General features: G+C 41.0%; 1 protein-coding gene across 6 annotated transcripts in view; it reads right to left on the bottom strand.

Moving 5' to 3' along the window:
• Nucleotides 1–19,037: 19,037 nt before the first annotated feature.
• The window catches only part of PDE4C (phosphodiesterase 4C), a 1,152,428-nt gene continuing 1,149,600 nt past the window's right edge, over nt 19,038–21,865 (bottom strand). For all 6 annotated transcript variants that reach the window (XM_073636872.1, XM_073636873.1, XM_073636876.1 and 3 more), the window contains 2 exons: nt 21,455–21,637; nt 19,038–19,721 (listed from right to left, as the gene is read on the bottom strand). In XM_073636872.1, coding sequence (XP_073492973.1) covers nt 19,200–19,721; nt 21,455–21,637 — 705 coding nt within the window. In that variant the 3' untranslated portion in view covers nt 19,038–19,199. The remainder of the gene's footprint in view (nt 19,722–21,454; nt 21,638–21,865) is intronic.

Here is a 21,865-nt window from a genome sequence, read left to right as displayed (position 1 = left end):
ACAATGACCCCAAACACACCTCCAGGCTGTGTAAGGGCTATTTGGCCAAGAGAGAGAGTGATGGGGTGCTACGCCAGATGACCTGGCCTCCACAGTCACCAGACCTGAACCCAATCAAAATGGTTTGGGATGAGCTGGACCACAGAGTGAAGGCAAAAGGGCCAACAAGTGCTAAGCATCTCTGGGAACTCCTTCAAGATTGTTGGAAGACCATTTCCGGTGACTACCTCTTGAAGCTCATCAAGAGAATGCCAAGCGTGTGCAAAGCAGTCATCAAAGCAAAAGGTGGCTACTTTGAAGAACCTAGAATATAAGACATATTTTCAGTTGTTTCACACTTTTTTGTTCAGTATATAATTCCACATGTGTTAATTCATAGTTTTGATGCCTTCAGTGTAAATGTACAATTTTCATAGTCATGAAAATACAGAAAATCTTTAAATGAGACGGTGTGTCCAAACTTTTGGTCTGTACTGTACATACATTTATAATTCCTATGCCACTAGATTGGAATCTATGAGGAGCTCCTGGAATTAACTCCATTCTGGAGGTTTCAGTCATAAGCCGTCTAGATTGGATTTGATCCTATAAGGACATCGCTCCAGCAACTCCATTCTAGTCAGGTCAGCAATGAACTGTACAGAATAGAGGCTACAGGGAGATCATCTAAAAATCCACTCCGATGTAGACGGCTCACTAGTGAATCAGATAGAATGCAGTTGCTAAAATGAGGTCCTCAAAAAAAGCCACTCCGTTCCAATGTGGTAAATTATGAGGACTCTCTCGGCTGCGCTCTGTTACGTTTATCCCTGCGAGGCTCCGCCACTTTTTGAAAAACTGAATTCCAGTCACCTCAGCACCAAACTGTACAGAATGGAGGCTGCAGAGAGATCCTCAAAAAATCCACTCCGATCTAGCCGGCTCACTAATGAATCAGCTAGAATGGAGTTGCTAAAATGAGGTCCTCAAAAAATCCACTCCGATCTAGACGGCTCACTAGTGAATCAGCTAGAATGGAGTTACTAAAATGAGATCCTCAAAAAATCCACTCCGATCTAGACGGCTCACTAGTGAATCAGTTAGAATGGAGTTGCTCAAATGAGGACCTCAAAAAATCCACTCCAATCCTATGTTGTAAATTATGAGGACTCTGTTGCTGCACTCTGTTACGTTTTTTCCCACGTAAAACTGAACGATCAGCGCTGTGTGTGATTATTTATATTACAAAAAGCGATAATAAAATGCAAGTTTGATTAATCATGAAAAAAATACAATTTTGCCCTTTGGAAATACGTAATAAATATAACAGTTTGAGCAAGTACTCTACTTAAAAAATAAAAACATGAAATCATTAGAATTATAAAGCTGATATATATCTACAATGTGTGTACATTCCAATTCCACTACATTGCAGGCTATGAGGATCCGGGAATCTGCTCCATTCTGGACATTGGAGGTGATTTTTTGAGGAACGTCACTGTAGAAACTGAACTGTCTAGAATGGAGAAGCTGCAGAGAGATCATTAAAAGATCAACTCCGATCCAGTCACCTCACCAGTGAATCAGCTAGAGTGGAGATGCTAAAATGAGGTCCTCAAAAACATGTGACTACAGTGAGGCCTCAAAAATTCAACTCCAATATAGTCGCCTCACCAGTGAACCGTCTAGAGTGGAGATGCTGGAATGAGGACCACAAAATATCCCCCCGATCCAGTCACTTCAGTGCTGAGCCGCCTAGAGTGGAGCTGATAAAATGAGGCCTCAAAAAATCAACTCCAAACTAGACAGCTCAATGGTGAATCAGCTAGAATGGAGTTGATTGTTTGAGGACCACAAATAATCAACGCTAAACTAGATGCAACCCTAATCATGTGGGTATACTATACCCTTCCGCAATACAACCTTTCCCAGAGGCCCCTTCTCTCCAGAAATGACGGAGGGAAGCTATAGCCGCCATTTTTAGTTCCGTCCTGTGCCCTCAAGTGTAGTCATTTCCGGCTCTGGCCTATGTGACGTCACCGGGAATACTGCTTGGCGCACGGTGATACGGCCTGGAGATGGAGTAGGTCGCCCCCTGCTGGTGAATGGGATTTAGAGTGAGACCTACGAAGGCCTGTAACTAGGGAAACAGACGTTGCCCATAGTAACCCATAATTCTGCAGCTCTCACATTCCGGTAAGCCATAGTCCTCGGGCATTTGGTAGTGTTTATCTATTACATGAAGCCATAATATGGCATCCATAGCCTGCTACACACCTGTACTGTGCGTCCTGGTGCCACAATGCTACTTGAAGGGTTACATAGTACTGTCTCCTAAGGAGTCCATGCAACTTTCTGAGAAAAAAGTGGTGAGCTAAAGAAGCCTTTATGGCCGGCACCTGTGTATAATGTATGGAGCCAGAATATGGTTGGCCACTATGGGGACAGTTTCAGGGTTCTGACGTATGCGTTCCTTAGGCCACGTTCACACTATCAGTATTTGGTCAGTATTTTACATCAGTATCTGTAAGCCAAAACCAGGAGTGGGTGATAAATACAGAAGTGGTGACGTGTTTCTATTATACTTTCCCTCTGATTGTTCCACTCCTGGTTTTGGCTACAAATACTGATGTAAAATACTGACCAAATACTCAACGTGTGAATGAGGCCTTATAGAAGCATTTCTGTGTTTCCAGCTTTCCGCCTTTACTTCCAAGAGCCATAACTTTTTTTATTCCCCCCTGACATATTCATAGGAGGTCTTGTTATTTGAATGACAACATTCATTTTACAATATAATGTAATAACATTTCCAGGTGGGGGTGAAGTGGTGAAATCCCCACAGTTCCACCTCAGTTTTTCAGGTTTTGTTTTTTATATGGTAAAAATAACCTGTTAACATGATTCTTCAGGTCAGTACGATGACGGCGATACCAAACGTATAGGTTTTTATTAATATGTTTTATATTGTAGTTAAACAACTTTGGAAAAGATGTGTCCGCCTTTTCGGAGAACAGGAACTCATGTTTTCAGCAATGGATTTGTGTGAGGGTTCACTAATCACTATGTGTCCCAAGCCAATGTTTTTATTGGTACCGTTTTGGGGAAGGTGTGACGATACCAAATATGATTATTCTTCTACATTTTTAATTCCTATATTTTTGGTTAGGGAGTCATTCAAACTTTTATTTTTATTAAATACTTAGGAAAACATATTTTTTTTAAATTTTCCATTGTTTTAGACTCAGAATGGACTGATCCTGCTTCAGCATTGAAGTACATAGTAAAACACCATGGTCTCCTATGAAGCCCACCCAGGGCTATGAGTCACAGGTGTACCAAGATGGCGGCAACTGGGGCCTTTATCAGGCCCCCGGCTGCCATGGCAACCCATCGGCACACCTGAACGGACGACCCTGCAGGATCACACCACATAAATGCTTGTGTCAGAGGCTGAAAGCTTCATTACAGTAGCAACTGTAGCTAGCGCCAATTGCAGCTGTTAGTGGCAGGTACTGCCTGTATACAGGAGCTGCTCCTGAGCCCGCTTCATGTATCCTGACCAGATCCATCGTAGCTATGTATATATATATATATATATATATATATATATATATATATATATATACATACATTGCTCAAAAAAATAAAGGGAACACTTAAACAACAGAATATAACTTTAAGTAAATCAAACTTCTGTGAAATCAAACTGTCCACTTAGGAAGAAACACTGATTGACAATCAATTTCACATGCTGTTGTGCAAATGGAATAGACAATAGATGGAAATTATTGGCAATTATCAAGACACACTCAATAAAGGAGTGGTTCTGCAGGTGGGGACCACAGACCACATCTCGATACCAATGCTTTCTGGCTGATGTTTTGGTCACTTTTGAAAGTTGGTTGTGCTTTCACACTCGTGGTAGCATGAGACGGACTCTACAACCCACAGAAGTTGCTCAGGTAGTGCAGCTCATTCAGGATGGCACATCAATGCGAGCTGTGGCAAGAAGGTTTGCTGTATCTGTCAGTGTAGTGTCCAGAGGCTGGAGGCGCTACCAGGAGACAGGCAAGTACACCAGGAGACGTGGAGGGGGCCATAGGAGGGCAATAACCCAACAGCAGGATCACTACCTCCGCCTTTGTGCAAGGAGGAACAGGAGGAGCACTGCCAGAGCCCTGCAAAATGACCTCCAGCAGGCCACAAATGTGCATGTGTCTGCACAAACGGTTAGAAACCGACTCCATGAGGGTGGTATGAGGGCCCGACGTCCACAGATGGGAGTTGTGCTCACAACCCAACACCGTGCAGGACGCTTGGCATTTGCCACAGAACACCAGGATTGGCAAAGTCTCCACTGGTGCCCTGTGCTCTTCACAGATGAAAGCAGGTTCACACTGAGCACATGTGACAAAAGTGACAGTCTGGAAACGCCGTGGAGAGCAATCTGCTGCCTGCAACATCCTTCAGCATGACCGGTTTGGCAGTGGATCAGTAATGGTGTGGGGTGGCATTTCTTTGGAGGGCCGCACAACCCTCCATGTGCTCGCCAGAGGTAGCCTGACTGCCATTAGGTACCGAGATGAGATGCTCAGACCCCTTGTGAGACCATATGCTGGTGTGGTTGGCCCTGGTTTCCTCCTAATGCAGGACAATGCCAGACCTCATGTGGCTGGAGTGTGTCAGCAGTTCCCGCAAGATGAAGGCATTGAAGCTATTGCCTGGCCCACCCGTTCCCCAGACCTGAATCCGATTGAGCACATCTGGGACATCATGTCTCGCTCCATCCACCAACGTCACATTGCACCACAGACTGTCCAGGAGTTGGCGGATGCTTTAGTCCAGGTCTGGGAGGAGATCCCACAGGAGACCACCCGCAACCTCATCTGGAGCAAGCGTAGGCGTTGTAGGGAGGTCATACAGGCACGTGGAGGCCACACACAATACTGAGCCTCATTTTGACTTGTTTTAAGGACATTACATCAAAGTTGGATCAGCCTGTAGTGTGTTTTTCCACTTTAATTTTGGGGGTGACTCTAAATCCAGGCCTCCATTGGTTAATAAATTTGATTTCCATTGATGATTTTTGTGTGATTTTGTTGTCAGCACATTCAACTTTGTACAGAACAAAGTATTCAATGAGAATATTTCATTCATTCAGATCTAGGAGGTGTTAGTTGAGGGCTCCCTTTATTTTTTTGAGCAGTGTATATACAGGTCATTAATATATACAAGAGCAAAGATCAGGTCTTATGTTTGTGATCCTATTGCCAGCTAATATTGATAGAAACCGGTCTCAGGATATGGGAGTGCTGTGTATAAGAGTTGCAGATCATCAATTGGATTAATGAAAAAGGTAGAGAAAACTGCACGTCCCAATTCCTTGTATAAAAAACATCCAAATTTTATTCCGTCTGATTAAAAAGAACAGCATATGGTATTATTGCATACACTCCATAGAAAACACTGACGCGTTTCTGGTGTAGAGCCATAGAGTGAATGACTACCCTGACTAAGGGTGGCTCTACGCCAGAAACGCATCAGTGTTTTGTATGGAGTGTATGCAATAATACCATATGCTGTGCAGTTTTCTTTACCGGTTTCAATATTTTGGTCAGTATTTTCATTTTAAGATTTGTAAGCTAAAATCAGCAGTGGAGCTTTTAGAGGAAAACAATAATAGAAAGATTTGCCTCTGCCATATTTTGGGATTGAAAAACTAACAAAAATAAGACCCTAGCTATATTTGCTAACACTTGAGAATTATCTACATTGAGATTTTAAAGCGCAACTCTGGCGGTTTTTCTTTATTTCTGCGCTGGAGTGGTGCTAATCTAAGTTCCCTTTCCCTAGTCTTATACTCCCCAGCCGCCGTCTTCATCTGTTACCGGTGCTGATCTGGACGTCTTCTGCAGTGTGTGACCTGCAGATCGCTCCACTGTTTCCTGGGTGAGCAGAAACTCAATGAAAGTCTATGAGAGCCAGTAAGAGGATAGAATGAGGCTCTCATAGACCTACACTAAAAGATTGTGACTGTTACCTCTGACTTCCGGTCAGTCAGAAGTTGCGGTCATAAAATGGCATTGCAGGACCGAAGCGGCCCCAGGAAGAGCTGAAAACTGCATCTGATAAGTATAAGACTAGGCTCAGGGAACTTAGATTAGGTGCACTGCTCCAGCATTGATATAAAAAAAAACATGCTGGAGTGCTGCTTAATCCCTTCACTACATATGATGTATATGTATGTATATTTGTCATATGTCATGTCCATGACTTTGATGCGGACTCACACGCAGAGCCCGCATTTTCGCCGCACATAATGACTGATTTAATCAGTCATCATGTGCCTTTAATAGCCGCAGTTCTCCGCTCGCGTCTGTAAACCTGACAGTGGAATTTTAACACGCCGACCGGAAGCACGTCATTCATCCCGCCCATCTGCGCCCCTGTCACTGGGCGCTGATGGGTTGTCATGACAGCTGGGGGTCTGCTGTTGACCTGTCATTGTGCTTGTCACCACAATACTTCTGTGAACGATGGTTTGTGGCCAGCGTTCATAGGAGATTGTGATTGCTGCTACATAGCACATTCGATCGGATGATTGCAACTTCAAGTCTCCTAAGGGGACTATTAAAAAAAGAAAAAAAAAGTTTTTAAAAATATGAAAAAATAAAAAAACAGTTTAAAATTACCCCCCTTTTGACCCATTAAAAAAAAACAATGAACAAAAGACACATATTTGGTACCGCTGCGTTTAGAAATGTCCGATCTGTCATAATATAAAATAAATTCATCCAATCGTTAACGGCGTACTGAGAAAAAAAAATCAAAACGCCAGAATTACATTTGTTTTGTTCTCCGCAACATTGCAATAAAATGCAGTAAGAGGCGATTAAAACATTGTATCTACCCCAAAATGGTATCAATAAAAACGTCAGCTCAGAGTGCAAATATAAGCCTTCACACAGCCCCAGATCCTGAAAAATGGAAACGTTACAGGTTTCCGAAAATGGCGACAAAAACTAAATTTTTTTTCATGTAAAGTTACAAATTTTCTTTCACCATTTAAATTAAAAAAAAAAACTATACATGTTTGGTATCTGCATAATTGAAATGACCTGGAGAATTATATTGCCAGGTCAGTTTTACCATATAGTGAACATGATAAATAAAAGACCCCAAAATAATTGTAGAATTGCACTTTTTTTTTTTTTTTATTTCACCGCACTTAGAATTTCTTTCCCATTTTTCAGTACACTATATGGTAAAATCAATGGTGTCATTCAAAAGTACAACTCATCCCGCAAAAACAAGCCCTCATACGGCTATATTGACGGAAATATAAAAAAATTATGGCTCTTGGAAGAAGGGGAGGAAAAAAACACAAAAGTAAAAAAAAAAAAAAAATGGCCTGGGGGGGAAGGGGTTAAGCAATTTTTTCTCTCGCCATATTAGTATGACCCCATAACAATAACCTCAGCACTGTTATCGATAGTGCCTGATTGCCACCCCCACAAAAGGGGTAGTCTCATTCAGTTACATGATTTGTGACTGCGGACTGCCAATTGTGACAGTGCGCAGTGCACTCACTGTCCAGATTCCCCTGTATTCGCTTTGCACATCAGCGGACTGTTGATCGCCTTTATGCAGTTTTCATACTTGTGGCCATGAGCCCAGTTTATTGTCATCCACTTATCTCAGTAAAACACATGACCGACCACTTGCGTTGCGAATGCAGGGGAATCATAACTGTGTGCACTGCACACTGTCAGTACTCAGCAGTCGCATAGAGTGACTGCAAAGATGTATTTTCAGCCCGGATAACTCTGTATGTATAATTGTATAATTTTCATATTATACTCTATGTATGAATTATTAATCTTGGCTTTCTTTTTTCGGTTGTTATTGGATACCAGATGTGTCCATTGAGGTGGCAGTGATTCCATGACTTTTTTCAGATTTTTTTATTTTTTACCTGTAAAAGCTAAAAAAATAACTTTGTAGACAGAAGGATGAAAATAACACTGTATATGACAATAAAAACAATGTATATGAGATTTTTTTTTCTGGTTAGCCAATAAAGGTATAACTCTTATGATACTTTTGTCTTTTTGGGCATAAAAATATTTGCATGATTTGAAAAGGGTTTTCCAGAAATAATTATTTTTCATTCTTTGGCTTGTTAAAAATAACAAAATGACCTGAACTCAGCCAGTGGGGTCAAGCAATGTCTACACTGCTGCCCCTGGTCTTTGTTGATAGGCTGCAGCGGTGACATCACAACTACAGATTATGTGACCAATGCATCCAATTTCTAGGCCTGCCAGTCGTGTAGCACCAAATTTGCAATGGATGAGTTCAGTTCATTTTGTTATTTTTACATTGAGCAAGCCAGGAAACAAAAGGTATCGTAATTATTCCTGGAAAACCACTTAAAGAAAATTTATATACATATACAACTTCAGGGAGTTGTTCCATGAACAAAGTACATTTTAATCAAGTAAAACATGTGGCAGAGTCTCACTGCTCTTACAGTAAAGAATCTGCATCTGTGATTATGATTAAGTCTGTGTGCCCACGATGCGTTTTTTAAGCATTTCCGCAGTGGCAATTCCGCTGCATAAATTCTTAAAAAACGCATGGTAGAAGGCTTGCCATGTTCCCCAATGATAATCCGCATGTGCTGTGCACATGCTGCGGAAATTTCCGCTGTGGATTATCATTGCGGAAAAATACGCAGCATGTCCATTAATTTGCGTAATCACGGCATTTTTGCCACCATTGACTTGCATTGAATCGCTTAATATCCGCATGACTACATGTGCACATGCGAATATTAAGCGATTCAATGTGCGGATGGTACCCGGGTCTGGAGAAGATGAGACTCTCCTCCGGGCCCGGGTACCATAGTACCAGTAAAAAAAAAAGAATTTAAAATAAAAATATACATAATACTCACCTTCCGATGGCATCCGGTCTCCATAGTGATGCGTCCTGGCTTCCCGGTGGCTCGTGATGATCTAAAAGGACCTGCCATGACGTCGGCGGTCGCGTGACCTGTCACATGACTGAATGACGTCATGGAAGGTCCTTTTAGACCATTGCGAGCCGCGAGGAGACGAGTATAAGCTTTATATTTTATTTTTTACCATTCTTTTACTATAACTTGGTCACACTATATAAATCCATGCCGGTTGCCTGGATTTATATAGTGTGACCAAGTTGTCAAGCACTTTCCAAGTGATGCTAAAATCGCTTGACAACCCGCATGCGGAAATGCAAGTGAAGAACGCTTCACATCTGCATGTCCCTGGCAGGAAAACGCATGTACAATCCGCATGTACAATCTGCATGTACAATCCGCATGTACAATCCGCATGTACAATCTGCATGTCCAAACTGCATGTACAATCCGCATGCACAATCCGCATGCACAAACCGCATGTACAATCCGCATGTAAAATCCGCATGTACAATCCGCATGTACAATCTGCATGTACAAACCGCATGTACAATCCGCATGTACAATCCTCATGTAAAATCCGCATGTACAATCTGCATGTACAATCCAAATGTACAATCTGCATTTCTGCATCGTGGGCACTTAGCCTTAACCTTCTTTCCTCTAATTATAAAGGATGCCCCCTCTACACCGTCGCAGGCCTAGGTGTAGAAACATCAGTAGACAGATCTTTGCACTGTCCCCTCATATATTTGTACATTGTTATATGTTCGCCCCTAAGCCTTCATTTTTCCAAACTGAATAACCCCAAGTTTAAAAACCAGTCTTGATAGTGCAGTCCACCCATTCCCTGAAAGGGGTGGTCTGAAACTAACATTTATTGTAATCCTAAATGTCACAATCTAATCTCACTACTATAACTACCGGCTTTATTTTTTTTTTTACTGTTTGATAAAACTTTGTTTGAGAATCCCAGTGTATGCTGGTATATCCAAACGAGTCAGGTGGCAGAGGCTATGGTCGCTGCCACAGCCTATGCCCCCACCCTAATAAGAAGAGTCATCAGAGAAGTGATTACATCCTACTGAGCATACATCTGAATTGACAGCCGACACTTGCTCAGTACAGCAGGGACTAGCCCAGCCTCTGAAACGGATATTACTGATGACGCTTCGTTTCAGGGTGAGGGCAGAGGCTGCGGCAGTGACTGAAGTCTCTGCCCTCTTATGACAACTTGTTTAAGTATCCCAGCATGCACTTGGATTTTCAAAAAAAGCGTTGTCAAACAGGATTAGTAAAAAAAAAAAAAGTAACAAAGCAGTTAGATAGCATAGTGAGGGAATAAAAAGGAATTTTTAATCAAAGTATATTAGAAAAGAGATTTGATTTTGACAATAAATAGATAGGCATTTAGGATTAAATTAAATGTTAGTTTCGGACCACCCCTTTAATAACTTTGGTTCTTCTTCTCTGTAGACACTCAAGTTCAGCTATGTCTTTAGTATACATCGAAGACCAAAACTGTACACAATATTTTAAGTGTGGTCGCACTAGTGACTTAAATAGAGGTAAAACTATGCTCTCCTCATGAGCATCTATGCCTCTTTTAATGCATCCCACAGTTTTATTTGCCTTGGCAGCAGCTGCCTGACACTAATCACTAAAGTTGAGTTTAAAGTTCAACCATATGCTCAAATCTTTTTCAGTGACAGTTTTACCATGTTTTACAATCTAGTACATAATTATAAATTTTATTTCCTCTACTTAAGAGTACGACCTTACATTTATTTGCATTAAACTTTAATTGCCAATTCTCAGGCCAAACCTCTAGCTAAATCCCTCAAAGAAGAGAACCCAATACTAACTCCTGTGGTACCCCGCCTTTAACTGTAACTTAATCCAAGTATGCTCCATTAATAAACACCCTGTTTCCTATCACTGAGCCAGTTCTTAACCCAGTTACACATATTTTCCCCTAGTTCCAGTACTCTCATTTTATGTACCAACTTTTTGTGTGATACCATCTCAAACATCTTTGAAAAGTCCATATAGACAACATCCACTGCATTTCTCTGGTCCAGTCTGGAACTTACCTTTTCATAGAAGCTGTTCAGAATAGTTTAATAGTACCGATCCCTCATAAACCCATGATGATGCTGGGTCATGATGTTATTTTCTTTGAGATACTCCAGGATGACATCTCAAGGATTTTACCCACAGTAGAGGTTAAACTTTCAGGCCTATAATTTCCAAGCTCAGACTTTGTCCCCTTTTTGAGTATTGGCACCATATTTGCTATACGCCAGTCCTGTGGTACAGACCCTGTTATTATGGAATCTTTAAAGATTAAAAATAATGGTCTATCTATGACATTACTTAATTCCTGCAGTACTCGCGGGTGTATGCTATCTGGGCCTAGTGATTTGTCTACTTTAGTGATTTGGAGGCAACGCTGTACTTCTGGTTTAAGCAGGTGACATTTAATTAAGAATTTATGGGATCCCTCATTTTTCTTCAGAAAGGCAACAGATGTGTGTTTTAGATCATTGACAGTTTGGAAATATGCACGTCTACCAAGGGCAAGGAGTGATGGCAGCATCTTCTCTTTCAATATAGAGCAGTACATCTGTGAATTCATGATACCATCAATGAAATGTAGCTCCTCAACAACTGCAACACTCAAGCAGCCCCACATAAAGACTCTGCCACCACCATGGTTCACTGTAGGCACCATGCATTTTTCTTTGTACTCTGGGCCTTTGTCACGCCATAGAGTTTAAGAGATCAGTTCCAAAACATTTATCTTGTCTCATCACTCCAGAGTAGAGTTCCACTAATCTTCATATTTTTCAGCATGGGCCCTGACAAATTGTAGGTGGGCTTTTTTGTGTATGGGCTTTAAGAGAGGCTTCCTTCGCGCATGCCATTTCTCTGCAGTGTACGCCGTATTCTGTCATGAGAAACACTCACCCTCGTTTACTTTTCTACTTCTTTAGCTAACTGTAGTGAACTTGCATGTCTATTTTCTTCAACTCTTCTCATCAGAAGATGCTCCTGGACGGCTCTGTGAGATGGTTGCAGTTCCATCTTTGTATTATTTTGCTACAGTATTCTAAATAAGTAAAGCTCTGTTGAGCTTGAAACCTTCACCTTTATTGTTTGAAGAAATTATCTTACTTAGGTTGTGTGACATTTCTCTTCCACATGGTACCATTGCTGACAGCATGAAATGGGAAGGGGATTTATTGTTAAGTAATGCCCTTTTATAGTCAACTGTCTGCTGGACACCTGTTTAATGAATAATCACACTTACCTGTGGTTGAATTCTTGTTAATTAGAATTTTGTAGTCTAAACTTAGGCACAAAGCTTAAGACTTTCATTAGGGTGTACTTATTTTTGCAACATGGTCTTGATTCACTGGTTGAAAAATTACTTTTTTGGGTATGCAAAATAACAAATCTTGTTTGCAATCTATGGCCCACTTTTGTGGGAGTATTTTGTAGTATAGTATGTCGAGTCTAAAAGGAAACTAAAGGTCTTCTGACATCTGTTGGGGTGTACTCATTTGTGCTGAACACTGTAAGTAATGTTTGAAACACTTTATTGGGGTATCACTGGGGAGTGTAAAGAGCAGAATTTTGCCATCTCAGATATGGGCATTATTGCATTTGGGCACAGTCAATAAAATAGGCTAAATAGTAAGAATATATAAGATAGAGCAAAAAAAAGCACAGAATATGCAGATTCTAGTTCAAGCTGTACAGTGTCTCTGCTGCTGCATGCAGACTGGAAATAAGTCTCAGACTGAGACAGTACTGTCTCCACCTGGGTGAATATATTCCAAATTAAAAGAAGACCTGTCACTTGCTCAAACATTTTTTTGTATTTTTGTGGTATACCTTTTAAAACCCGAGTTCCCCTGCTTCAGCTTTTTTTCTGTTTTATGCTGCGTCGCTCCTTTTGCAGAGAAATTTACATTTGTTTCTTCCCAAGTGCAGTATGTGAAATCCCTGCTTTGCTGTCCAATTGCACATTTCTTCAGTCTTCAATTGGGGGTGTGTGCTTTTACCCCTCTCCCAGACACTGCCAATTATAGCTCAGAAGCTGATGTAGCAGTTTCAGATGCTGTTGATGTGTGTTTGGCCCTGTATGGCACAGAGGGGCGAAAGTACACGCCCCCAGAGAAGACTGTGACGAAACATCCAGTTGGCCTGCAAAGCAGAGATTTCACAGTGCGCTCCAGAATAAACAGTGAATATCTCTGCAATGAATCAATGTAGTGCAAAATGGAAAAAGGCAGGGGAGATCAAAGATATTTACATTATATGTATATTATACTTATTTAACTCAATTTTTTTTTGAATAAGTGACATGTCTTATTTAAATATGACCATCCTGTAGGAGATTTTCAACGTCAAGACCGCAGTTCATCAAGACTGGCATGAATAAGGCCAGCCTTGATGGGGGTGCTTGTTGGAGTCAGACGCAAATAGTTTAGTGAAAATTTAGACGTTGGAGCAATAGCCAAAGTCTGGTAATTATTTACAAATTTTCCCACAGTCACGTCTTCAGAGAGATTTGACAATCCAATGAGTAGCAGAACATCAGGTTTGTTTAGACTGTTTACATAATCTACACTATTATGCGTTTTTAAAATTTGAAGCAGCATTTTTGGAATTCTGTACTTAAAATTGCAGATGTTTTTTCTTTTTTTTTTTTCAGGCTCCCCATTGGGATAAAATGCACCAAAACAATACAATCTAACAGTGTTTTTAAACGCTCAGTGGGCATGAATTTTAATTTTCATACACTTTACCTGAACTGTTGAATGCAGTAGATTTTCTACACATAAAAAAACATGGCAATTTCCCTACATGATAAAATGGCCAACATCTAACAAACCCCATATACCACCCTTTATAGTTGTCTAGCTAATAATGTGAAAACCAGGAAAAATCAAGTAAATTATGTATTTGTTCTTGAAATAATAATTCATTGACAAGAAGCAAAAATATAAATTTTTTATTAAGAAAAATAATAAAACAAATATGGTTTGTGACAATTCTAAAAGAGACTTAGGCCTGGATTTAGAAAAGGACAACCTATATGAAAAACCTCAAAACAGCTTGAAGTTCAGCATATTGTTGTCCTTCCATGAATCCAGGCCTGACACACTAATGACTAACAACGGTTCACTATTGCAGCAGTAATGAATGGCACATTTTCACCTTCTCCACTAAGGTCCGCTATGGCTTCCCTATGTGATCCACTGTTAAAAGGACCTTCATGAGCTCCTAGCTGAAATACTGCTGTGAAGAACCGCCTTTTAGGGGTATTATAGGCATCTTTTGGAGCATAATTTATATTTACATAAGAGAATGATACAGATAAGGTCTGATACAGTTGTGGCCTTCAATTAGGACAACCAAAAACCCTTTGCAACTTTCTACATGCCCCTCTTCCCCAATCTACAGTTAGGTCCATATATATTTGGACAGAGACAACATTTTTCTAATTTTGGTTCTAGACATTACCACAATGAATTTTAAACAGAACAATTCAGATGCAGTTGAAGTTCAGACTTTTAGCTTTCATTTGAGGGTATCCACATTAAAATTGGATGAAGGGTTTAGGAGTTTCAGCTCCTTAACATGTGCCACCCTGTTTTTAAAGGAACCAAAAGTAATTGGACAGATTAAATAATTGTAAATAAAATGTCATTTCTAGTACTTGGTTGAAAACCCTTTGTTGGCAATGACTGCCTGAAGTCTTGAACTCATGGACATCACCAGACGCTGTGTTTCCTCATTTTTGATGCTCTGCCAGGCCTTCACTGCGGTGGTTTTCAGTTGCTGTTTGTTTGTGGGCCTTTCTGTCTGAAGTTTAGTCTTTAACAAGTGAAATGCATGCTCAATTGGGTTGAGATCAGGTGACTGACTTGGCCATTCAAGAATATTCCACTTCTTTGCTTTAATAAACTCCTGGGTTGCTTTGGCTTCATGTTTTGGGTCATTGTCCATCTGTAGTATGAAACGACGACCAATCAGTTTGGCTGCATTTGGCTGGATCTGAGCACACAGTATGGCTCTGAATACATTAGAATTTATTCGGCTGCTTCTGTCCTGTGTCACATCATCAATAAACACTAGTGACCCAGTGCCACTGGCAGCCATGCATGCCCAAGCCATCACACTGCCTCCGCCGTGTTTTACAGATGATGTGGTATGCTTTGGATCATGAGCTGTACCACGCCTTCGCCATACTTTTCTCTTTCCATCATTCTGGTAGAGGTTGATCTTGGTTTCATCTGTCCAAAGAATGTTCTTCCAGAACTGTGCTGGCTTTTTTAGATGTTTTTTAGCAAAGTCCAGTCTAGCCTTTTTATTCTTGATGCTTATGAGTGGCTTGCACCGTTCAGTGAACCCTCTGTATTTACTTTCATGCAGTCTTCTCTTTATGGTAGATTTGGATATTGATACGCCTACCTCCTGGAGAGTGTTGTTCACTTGGTTGGCTGTTGTGAAGGGGTTTCTCTTCACCATGGAGATTATTCTGCGATCATCCACCACTGCTGTCTTCCGTGGGCGCCCAGGTCTTTTTGCATTGATGAATTCAAAAGTGCTTTCTTTCTTTCTTTCTCAGGATGTACCAAACTGTAGATTTTGCCACTCCTAATATTGTAGCAATTTCTCGGATGGTTTTTTTCTGTTTTTGCAGCTTAAGGATGGCTTGTTTCACCTGCATGGAGAGCTCCTTTGACCGCATGTTTACTTCACAGCAAAACCTTCCAAATGCAAGCACCACACCTCAAATCAACTCCAGGACTTTTATCTGCTTAATTGAGAATAACATAACGAAGGGATTGCCCACACCTGTCCATGAAATAGCCTTGGAGTCAATTGTCCAATTACTTTTGGTCCCTTTAAAAACAGGGTGGCACATGTTAAGGAGCTGAAACTCCTAAACCCTTCATCCAATTTTAATGTGGATGCCCTCAAATGAAAGCTGAAAGTCTGAACTTCAACTGCATCTGAATTGTTTTGTTTAAAATTCATTGTGGTAATGTCTAGAACCAAAATTAGAAAAATGTTGTCTCTGTCCAAATATATATGGACCTAACTGTATCTGTATTAGTGAAACTGCCAACATCAGCTTTTGCACTGATTGAATTAGTCTGTCCACATAGCTGACCAAGTAATACTACATGCATAGCAAGCTACACAAGTACATCAGCAGTTCACTAGGGATTTCAGAAGATGGATCTGCGGAAATCGAAGACCCCAAGCAGGCAGTTTAAATTTAAAGAGGTTGTCCACTACTTTTTCACTGATGACCCATCGTTAGGATAGGTCATCAATGTCACCCAGCACCCCCACCCATCAGCTGTTATCGATGGTGGCGGTGGCCGGCCTGAAGTACTAGCCGACCTCCTCTGTCTTCTGCTAGTGGCCGAAGCAGGGTTGTGCACATCCGCCTCCTATTCTAATGAATAGGAGGCAGATGTGTAGTATTCTGCGGTATAAAACGCTGTTTTTTTTCCACTGCAAAAATGCATGGAAAAGAAACACAGCAAAAACGCAGTGTGTGAACAAGCCCTAAGTCATGACGTACATTTACACAGCAGATTACACAAATAAAGCTGGTCACAGAGTGAAGATTTTTTTCTAGGACAGTTCATGTTTTTTTTTTGTGGGTGGGGGGGTACATCATATAAATAAATTGGGGGCAGGAAATGACAACAGTTGTTCTCCCTATCATTTTCTAGTAGTGTTTTATAGCACAGCAGCTAGTATGGTTTCGCTACAAAATATGCCCGTAACACCCACTACAGCCTTCCAACCAGCAAGCGACTGTTGTCTGCCTCTTGGGCACCATGTCACCGATGTTGCTGAGAAGTGCAAGATTATAATAATGCAGCATTTTGAGTGCAAATCACAGTAAAGTTAGATCAGAGACAAGAGAAGTGTGCGCAGAATTGTGGCTTTGTTCAAAAGTGAACTACAAATACATTAAAATAAAGTGAAACGTTACACAATAAATTAAATGGAGTCCATATCCCTTCTGAGGGCATTCCCTTTTCTCAACCCAAATGGAAAGCTTTGCAAGAATGCACACTGACACTGGTGACCTGGCAGATCAGCCAAATATGAGGGATAGGTACACTTAACGGTAACAGCAACATTATGCACGACAGAAGACACCTGACATACTCTAACACAAAAAATCACAGACAGATGAGAGGGCATTCTGTAAAACCAGGAAAAGCCATCACAAGGTCAACTATTTGTTCTAGTTTATATGGGTGGTGATGTCCAGTGCACCCTCTCTCCCTCCTAATCGGATTCATGGCACCAACTCTAAGGGCTCATTTACCTTTTCTCAAAGTAAGGCTGTACACAAACCCAAGGGTATAAATAATATTAAAAATAGTGAAAGCTGTTACATTACAGCAAACAACTAGGAACTACATACAACATCTGTGAAGTATGCCTATACTGTGTATAATAAGACCCTCCATGTAAAAAGGTGCAGATTTCGACAGGATGGCCAGCCATCAAACATGCATGGAGTCATTATGACTCTTCCCCGACAGCAGACGGAAGGGAAAAGAAGGATTGGGCATGTTTAATTTCAACATGCCCGATCCTTTGTTTTCAAGGAAGATAGGCCACCGCCAGAACTTTTTTTTTTCCTTTCTCCCTATGGAGAACACACTCGGCCAAGCATGTACAATATGTGTAGTGAGGAGATCGGCAAGAATAGCTGTCAGATGAACAGGCAGCCGATCTGTAAAGCGTATAGCCAGCTATTGCGTTACTTATCTCTCAGATGAATACTTCAGTGCACACCTAATTTTGGTTGCATTTGCAGTTCGCTTAGCCTTTGTGGATCCTCATAGTGTTTAAAAGCCAAAGGACACATGAGCAGCTGATCTGCCTTTTCTTGTAAATCCAACAACCTCTCCACCATAAACTTGTGCGACATTTGGGTTAAGAAAGTATGAACACCGGTCAGCAGACTGCTACACATGATTCAGAACACACATACAGCATTTCTACCATACCCTGAGGTTTAGATTATCTGGCGTTCCTATGCACACATAGACCACGCCTGTTCCCCCCACATTCTGATATCAGGAAGGTTTACAACATTGAAGAAGTAAAACCAAAAGACCCGTATTATGCATAATGCTTAGAGGCAATGTAAAGTATACATCATATATCTTCTAGCATGGATGCACCAATATTAATCCCAGCCAGCATATTCAGCCATGTTTGAAGTTTTGTAGTGATGGAATGACCAGAGGTCCAGTGGCAATCCTCATATGTAAGGATTTAATGCTGGTTTTTACCTCTCCATTCTTAGTATAAAGGGCTCTGCGGCTGTGATAAGCACACACACCAAGTATTCAGAATATACTACTACTATTACCCACTGCTGGTAAATCTCGGCTGGAGCGACTTTCAATAGTCCTATTGTTGCCATCTATCGATGGCTGCTAATGTTGTCTTTAGGGGGCGACACCGAGGCATATTCATATAACTGATATGTGTCTATTTGTGTTGATAGCCACATAAAATCTGGTGGTAGAGGATAACGTTTTCAAAAAAACAGAAAACATTTGATTACCTATACCCATTACTTACTGTAAGCAGCTTCATAGATAAGTTTCTGAGTCTGAAGGAAAAACTATAACTTAAATATAAGCTGCTCCATGCAAACAAGGCTTGGAACATCATAAATTACAGCTGGGCCCACTTACATTGCCACCTGTCTCTCCATTCATGAAGTAAAGGGTCACAACATGACCGACCTTGGCAAAGAACTGCACACTGGCACGTGTACTTCACCAGCAGCTGGAGAGCCTCAGGCAGGCGGTGCCCAGTTTAGGGTATGTAAACTTTAGCACGTTTTAATACTGCAAATATTTTAGCTATAGTTTCCCTTTCTACCAGAAAGAACAGCAACCCACTGGCAGCTTAGAGACTGGAAAGCTTAGCCTCCATAATTAGAAAAGAAGTAGAACCATGACATTCCACCATGTTCTCCCATGCGGTTTCTCTGATGTTGGGGACAATTTGTTTCTTCTGATATCAGTTCTTTTTTTTTTTTTTTCTTTTTAAATACTTATTTTTTTCATAAAAATCCATCCCTCCTCCACAAAACTAAAATGCAAAGTGTGTGTGAATAAAAATAAAATAATAACGATGAGACAATTTGGCGTTGCATTCCTAATGGAAGATATGTAATGTTTCAGACCTCCCCCTGGCCTGCAGGCTCCTGCTCTTCAGTATTAGCGGATGCCGTCCTCCTAGTGTCCTTTTCTGTCTGCGTCCTTTCAGCTAAAAAGTTCAGAACTTTTTTCTTCTTGGTCAGAGTGCTCTTTGATGGGAGTTCTAAGCGATCCAGCTGGTTGGCCACACTTCTGCAGCTGTCTACCGGAGAGGGCTGATCAGTTTCATCACTGACTTGAGCTGAATCGTCGGTGACCTGGATTTTTGAGTCACTGTTTTCCTCATCCACAGGACTTTCTTCCTGCTCTGTGTCAGACTCTCCTTCTTCCTCCAGTGTCAGTTCAAACTGAAACTTGTCTCCTGTGGTGCTTCCCCTGTCCGGGTCTTGTTCTTCTGGTGGAGGGGATGGACTCTGGGGGATCATGCTTTGATACCACTCTCTATTGTCCTCTAAAGTGTCCAATATTTCTTGGGCATCTGGGTGTACCAAGTCAGCCCAAGTTTCCCACAAAGGATGCACAATGTAGTCAATAAAACCAACCTGCAATGAAAGAACAATACAGAAGTGAGGGCAAGCCATGGTCAAACATGAAGCACACTGTGTACAGAGATCAGATCGACCTGGAAATTATTAGCTTCCTCTCATATGTTGCTAAAAGCAGTCTTCATTGTGATCACTATGTTTAGGAGAGAGACCCCAAACCACAGAAGAGACTTTTGAATTTGGGCGAGAGTCATGGGCCTCCACCTCTCACATACAGGAGGGGGATGTGATGTGTGTCTTTTCTACATTTCTCTATGTGCAATTACTTCTAGAAATAAGCTCATGGCTGGAAGACTTGAACAAAGGCTAAAATCTGAGAAATTCTAATGACATGTAAGGGGCCTTTTAGGTTTATAATTTATTACTGGATAGGATTGTGTTATCCTAGAAGTTAAGGTGTAGAGGAAACAAAGAGCACAAGAGCCTAAAAAATGGCAAAAGAATAACAATAATAAAGTATGAAATCAAGCACCCCAACCTAGAGTATGGGGAAACAATACGAAACCAGGGTCTGCCTTGTGTGGTGGTTATTATTAAGCAGCCCTAAAGTTTCCTGAAGTTTGGGGGTTCTGGTGTAACTCTCCCCTGGCATATCACCCATCATCACATATGTGCCTTGCTCTCCATTTACTTTTAGTTTATTCATTTCTGCGTTTGCCTCCTCAGAATATGTGCCCGATTAGGAGAACGTCTCCTGCTTTATATTTATGAAAATATTGCTTTTATGTCCCTTTTTTTAACTTGCATATGAAGATGGCTCATTGCCTTTTTTTCTATGCATTTTAGTAAACTAATTTGAGTCATAGCAGCCATAGTATTATCCTTTACACACCTCCTGCTTTCACTTAGTAGAGAGTTAGGCATGGAAAGTGCTTTTTTTCAAGAATACACTAAACTTGTAACTACAATGTTATTAGACAAAAATCACACCATTTCTCTGTGCCATTTTTAATAGTAACCCTCCAAACCTGCATAGGATATATGGCGACAGAGTAAAGGAGATTTTTGTGTACTCACCGTAAAATCTCTTTCTCTTAGCCTCTAATTGGGGGACACAGCTCCCACCCTGTTGCCCGTTCCGGGCCGTTATGTTGAGTTCTCATATTGTCTTTTCTTGAGCTCGTTCATAGTTGCCTTCTTATAGGCATGGTTATGTTATCCATGTTACGTTCCTCCTACTGCTTTTGCACAAAACTGGAGAAGGCTGACGCCATCCAGGGGTGTATACTGCAGAGGAGGAGCCAAGGTTAATCTTTTTCAGATAAGCATAGTGTCGCCTCCTAGTGGACAGCAGCATAACACCCAAGGTCCTGTGTCCCCCAATTAGAGGCCGAGAGAGAGAGATTTTACGGTGAGTACACAAAAATCTCCTTTTTTATGCAATTTGGAATAATTGGAAAGGTTTTATTGTTTTACTTTTACAGGCTCTTTGTTCCCAGCACATTCAACGGTGATGTGTTCTGTGGTCATAAATCTGCTGAGAGGAGCTCAGAAAAGACAGATAAAATAGTTAGAAGTTAACCTATCCTGCAGCCAGCAACAGACAGTGGAACAAGAAGCTATAGAAGGAAAACGGTGCAAAAATTTTAATGAACCGTAACTGCAAAAATGACTTTTAGCTAAAATACATACAGTTAAGTGAAAAAGGACAAATCCTTTAAGTCAGTCACCATATCTGAACACCTACTGTCATACCCAAGCACAGTTAATATAAGAAAGCTGAGGAGTACCTGTGATTTTTCAACAGATGCATTGTGCTTATCACACATCGGACTGATCTCCATTCCCTTTTCCCGCTCTCTATCTCCTTGATGGAAGAATTCTACAATAATCCGATCGGTCCATTGGCGATACAGCTCCAGTGGTTTGGTGGGATTGCTGAGGTCTGCACAGTGAACCATGTTTTGAAGGACCTAAGAAGAGAGCAACGGAGAAGATGAAAACACTATATAAATCACTAAAGATTGCCACTATTTCCGCCATTTACAGGTAGGCAGGGAGCCAGGACTTGCTGCAAGCTTGCATGAGGCGCAATACATAAGGTTTGCTATATATTGTTGATCTAAAGAAGACTTCAGAAGCGTTCAGAACACTCATTGGCTTTAAAGAAATTTTCAATTGGAATGGTTTCAATCAAAAGA

The sequence above is a fragment of the Phyllobates terribilis genome, unplaced genomic scaffold (genome assembly GCF_046119375.1).
Source record: "Phyllobates terribilis strain yellow unplaced genomic scaffold, ASM4611937v1 Scaffold_1__5_contigs__length_1240528914, whole genome shotgun sequence".
In the NCBI taxonomy this organism is placed as follows: Eukaryota; Metazoa; Chordata; class Amphibia; order Anura; family Dendrobatidae; genus Phyllobates; species Phyllobates terribilis.
This window is presented reverse-complemented; position numbering and strand designations above follow the sequence as displayed.